This window comes from Tupaia chinensis, unplaced genomic scaffold (assembly GCF_000334495.1).
Source record: "Tupaia chinensis unplaced genomic scaffold, TupChi_1.0 Scaffold140464_1, whole genome shotgun sequence".
NCBI lineage: Eukaryota > Metazoa > Chordata > Mammalia > Scandentia > Tupaiidae > Tupaia > Tupaia belangeri.
The window spans coordinates 187,086-192,726 of NW_006200341.1; the positions used below are offsets into that span (position 1 = coordinate 187,086).

A 5,641-nucleotide genomic window follows, 5' to 3' on the forward strand; every position below is an offset into this window, starting at 1 on the left:
ATCCCTTCTCCTCCATTCTCCTCTCGGGATCTTGGGCAGGCACGCACACGCGCCCGGCGTGAGTTTTAAGCCACCGGGTCCGGGACACGAACCGCGGTCGACTACGTGGGAGTCCAGCGACATAGCCATTACGCTAACTGCTGGTTCCCGTCCATAAGATTTTGAAAGGAAAGTATAGCATGCAGAAAACCAAGTATTGAAGATGACTGACACACTACAGGGCAATGTTATTCTAGAACAAGGAGCTCACCCCCAACAGGAACACCTGTGAAGACTTGGATGCACTATAAATGAATTCTATCACTTTCAGTATTATTTACATATATGATAGTGTTTAATTTTAATAAGGTTTTTTTTTAACATACCATGTGGGACATATAACATATAGAAGACACTATGGAAATACTGAGGCTTAGAGGAAACCTATTTTACAATAACAAACTGTTACTTTATATCATTCTAAACCTACAGTCTGGTTAGTTATGATTTTGTTTAAAAATAAAATGACTACAAAAGTTTTGTTTATGTTTAGCCTTATACCTAATTCTAATATTAGTAAAGAATTGTCTTTACTTTTTTATGCAGTAAACAGCATATGTAAGAACATCATATTTTCTTTTTTTTTTTAAGAGGTTTTTGCTATAGCGTGCGTGTGCTCGCCAGACAGAGAGAGAGACAGAGAGATAGAAAGCGAGAAATCACCCCCCAAGGGGGAATGGCCATGCCGAAATCCCTTCTCCTCCATTCTCCTCTCGGGATCTTGGGCACGCACGCACACGCAGCTGGCATGAGTTTTAAGCCACCGGGTCTGGGATGCAAACCGTGGTCGACTACATGCGAGTCCAGTGACACAGCCATTACGCTAACTGCTGGTCCCAGAACATCGTATTTTCTTAAGGGACATTTTTACTATAGAGGGCATGTACTAGCCAGAGAGACAGAGATACAAAGTATGAAATAACCCTCAGGGGGTTTGACCATTGCACAATCCCTTCTCCTCCATTCTCATCTCTGGATTTGGGCCCACATACTCAAGTGTTTGGCGTGAATTTAGAGCAGTTGGTCTGGGAATTTAACCACGGTTGGTTATGTGCGAGTCTAACAATGTAACCATTACACAACCTGCAGATCCTAAGAACAACACTATTATATCCCTACATAAGTTTTAAGGAAAGATTGAAATTTCTCACTAGAGTTTATTACATTAGGAGTTGAGTATAAGCTCATAAAACTACCAAAAACAAAATAAAAATAACAATTACCTATAAAATAAAAGTGATGTAAATAAATCCAGTTAAGACTAAGCATAAAGAAAAAGAAGAAATGATCCAGACAGACATCATTATGCAATTCTTTTCAACCTAAACTTTAAGCTGCAAAAAATAAGTCTACAGTTTAAGAATAAAAAACAGCTTTTCACTTCAAACATACTTGAGAGATGAATGGCAACACATTATTTTAGTTTTTCATTAGCTATTGGCTTCTGGTGCTTGGAAGAGGAGGGAGAGAGGGAGAGAGAGGGAGAGATCCCCTGAGGGGATGGCTACACTGCAAGCCCTTTTCCATTCTCTTTCTCTCCTCAGGATCTTAGGCACCAACATGCAAGTGCCCAGTGTGTCTCTCTAGCTGTGAGGTCGGGAACTTGAACCATGTAGTCGACCTTATGGGATGAAGACACCATAACTACTATGCCACCAGGTGGACCAAGGGCAACATCTAGACAGAAGGCATCTGGTCAAAGTCATCTCAAGGTTAGGAATGGACTGATCCACAGTCCTGGTCATACAGCCACAAGAACACATTTTAAATTTTTATTCATTTATTCAAAATTTTTTGAGAGGATTTTGCTATAGGGCATGTGTGCTCACCAGAAAGACAAAGAGACAGAGAGATAGAAAGCAAGAAATCACTTCCCAGTGGGGGTTGGCCATGCCACAATCCCGTCTCCTCTCAGAATCTTGGGCACGCACGCACACGCGCCTGACGTGAGTTTAAGCCACCAGGTCTGGGACTGGAACCACGGTCAGCTACATGGGAGTTCAGCAACATAGCCATTATGCTAACTGCTGGCCCCACATTTATTTAATTTTTAATAGAGAAAGACAAAGACAGAGGCTGCAGCCCCAATAAGGTTCTGATGCTGAAACTGAATTCTAGCCTCACCCAATTCCACACCATGGACAAGCAAATGCCTGGCACTCAGGGAGGACTCTGGACACAAACCCAGCACCTTCTCTGAGGATTAGCTTCACAGAGCACTGCGTTTACTGCTGTGACACCACCTGGCCCTAGTTTTACATGTACTCAGTCAGTGACCACTAGCTTTATTAATCAGTTCTCCATGTCAGTCACAGTCTTCGGAAAGACAGTCTATCTGAGACCAACCCACTCTGATAAACACACATTCCACCGTCAACCAGTGGGCAACATGCACTGTATAACCAGACCACCAACGAGGATGTCAACCCATTTGTGGCTCTTGAGGTCTGCTGGTTCTGAATCTCCGTTCTTCCCAGAACTCTATATAAAATCAGAAGGCAGCTCAGATAGAATCAACCTTGACTGAAGCCAAGCACTGATTACCACAAGAGAAACAAATAAATTTCTATGTTCTCTTTTATTTCAATTATGTAAAATCTCATAATCCTTTGACATCAACTTTTTCAGCCCATTCATTTACTACACTCTTGTATTTCTTATTAAAATACCAATAAAGTTTGTGTTTTCTCTGATCCATTGGACCATGTTTCCCAATGGAAAAAATATAGCAAGTAAGAAGGAAATTCTTAATATAGAGAATATAACTTACTACAAAGAACCAAGAGGCCAGCAGGTGGTGTGAACGTTAGAGTGCTGGATCCCAAATGGCCTACTGCAGTTTCAGTCCCAGACCCGGTGGTTTGAAAAATCATGCCAGGTGCATGTATGTGTGTATGCGTGTGCCCCAAATCCAAAGCCATAAAAGGATTGCAGTGTGGCCATCCCTCCACCTGCCCTCGTCTGGTCTTCACATTCGCTGTATCTCTCTTGTTTAGTTTCTCTCTGGTGTGTGCATGTGCTTTACAGCAAAAAAGAAAAAAAAATACCAAAAGAAAGAAAATTTAGAAATAAAAAGACTATACATAGGCAATTGTGGAAAGCAGCTTTCAATAATCTAGAGATTATTTTTTCATAAATAAATGAATCAAGAGACTCATTCTTTTTTTCAACAGTTGTTTCATACATTTGACAAATACTTATCAAATGCATAATATGTGTTAATGACATTACTGGTGCAGGGACATGGTTTTTTTTATACTTCAGAACTTGATAACTAGAAAGTAATAATCTATGACAGTTTGTCTATAGTGTACATTTGTATTGAACATAAACAATGTCACTTCTCTTCACTAGAGTCTAAATAGCTATTGGGTAGTTTGAACTAATATTTTAAAAATCTCAGGAAATTATAGCTATTCACAATGATATTGTCAAAGATACTGTAAAACATAGACTCATCATCAAGGAGGACTCAATTTTATTCAATGTAGGGGCCAGCAGGTGGTGGGGAGGTTCAGACTCTGGATTCCCACACGACAGAACTGACAGCTGAAGTCCCAGTCCTGGCTTCTTGAAGAACATGCTGAGTATGTTTGTGTGTATGCCAATAACCCTGAGAAGAGTATGTAGAAGATGAAATTGTTGCATGGCCATCAACCCAAAAGGTGTTTTCTTACATCCACCCCTCACACTGCACTCTCTCGGGAGAGTACACGTTCCCTTAAGAGGATAAAACAAACTAAATAAAGTTCCTTTGTTTCCTTTTCAGTTCATTTATTATCATCATGATTATTTGATTCTAATTTGATGAGAAAGAGAGAGAAAGTGAGAGAAAGATGTCATGGCCGAGACTTGAACCAAGTTGGCCAGATGTTACACCATTGCCTTTTAACTGCCACACCACATGCTGGCTCCTAAACCTAAAAAAAATACTATTCAGCCTGGTATTTGTGTGTGTGTTTGTATTGTGTAAGTTTATAATTACATATTTTAAAAAATCTATGTATGATAGTTTAACTTTATGTCATTCTTTACATGTTGAAATAAATTATGATATTTCATTTCTGAACTAATTTTGAATGACTGCCCTCTTGACATGAAAGTTTATATGAATGCAACTTTAAAGAGAAATTATTAATATTTTATTGTAAAAATTTTAAAAGATTATGTTTCATGACTTCTAATACTTATACCTTAAAAATAAGTAAACATAATAAACCTATAGGATCATTTCCCACAGCATACAAACGTAACCTAGATCATCTGTTTTAAGATTAAAAAAATAAAGAAAACTTGCTGGAATCCCAAGCTCTTAATTTATTACCCAGTTCTCCCTTACCTTTACTATTAAAGATTCTCAGAGGAGAATTCTATTCTTAACTCACAGTCAGGTTTTCCTAGAAACTACTGAAACTGCTCCTTATCAAGGAACTTGTTCTTATTTGTGTCAACTTTTCAATAGAATCAACAGTTGAGTGTTCTCTTGTTTCACCCGATGACTACACTATTCTGCTGTGTTTCTGGAAAAGGTCACCATTGGTCATTTTTGTCACAGGGAGATCAAGAAGTTGTAGATGTTTACCTTACTCCTTCTGGATTTACTTCACGTGATCTGCTGACAGCATTCACACATGGTCGGCCAGCAGAATTTGGATCAGCCTGCAGCACTCGTATAACCCTACATTTTGTCGAACTCCATTCCTCATTTTCATCCTTTCTTGTGTCCTTCACACTCAGAGTAGAATCACTGCTTGGAAAGAAACCCAGTAAAAAAAGCCTTTGGTTTCAAATAATTGTACAGAATATTAAAACACAATATAACAAAAACAACTATTAAAAAAAAAAAAAAACTCAACCCTGTCTCATCTTAATTTACTTACTAATTTAGAAACAATTCCCATGTATTAACTACAACTAAGAAAGTGTATACTCTCAGCTTCAAAACGAGGGTGAATAGTACAAGTTGACACGGGATACTCTATTCGAAGTTGTACCCAGGAGCAAAGAAGGCTTTATATTAAAGAGGTAAAATATGGAAGAACTCTCAAGCCTAATGCGGGAAAAACCTTTCTACTTAGCAAACAAAGTGTGAGCACAAAATTAGACACAGAGAATGCAGTTGTTTCCAAAAAGAACTTGAAAGTAAAGTATAAAAGGCAGCTAGTACTGGAGATGAGCACCACAGTACAGGGCAATGTTGTTCTAGAAAAAGGTGCTCATTCCCTACCAAGAATGACTCTTAAGTCTTGTCATGAGATTAGTGCTATGACTTTGGGTATTATTTACATATATAATGAAGTTTAATTTTAATAAAGTTTTTTAACATACTGTGAAGGACATATAGCATGAAAAAAGAAACTATGGAAATACTGGGATTTGGGAGTCCTTATTGTCAAAATACCCAGCTGTCACTTTATATAGGTCAAAATCCAAAGTCTGGTAGTTACGATTTTGCTTAAAAATAAAATTGCTGGGGGGAACCAGCAGTTAGCGTAATGGCTATGTCGCTGGACTCCCACATAGTCAACCGCGGTTCGCGTCCCGGACCCGGTGGCTTAAAACTCACGCCGGGCGCGTGTGCGTGCGTGCCCAAGATCCCGGG

The 5,641-nt window shown here is 38.9% G+C and overlaps 1 protein-coding gene across 1 annotated transcript in view; it reads right to left on the minus strand.

The window, feature by feature from the left end:
- Nucleotides 1-5,641, minus strand: part of LOC102493624 (ankyrin repeat domain-containing protein 26) — a 130,857-nt gene that overhangs the window by 50,291 nt on the left and 74,925 nt on the right. The window contains exon 18 of the mRNA XM_027766057.1: nucleotides 4,622-4,789. Within this exon, the coding sequence (XP_027621858.1) occupies nucleotides 4,622-4,789 (168 nt within the window). The remainder of the gene's footprint in view (nucleotides 1-4,621; nucleotides 4,790-5,641) is intronic.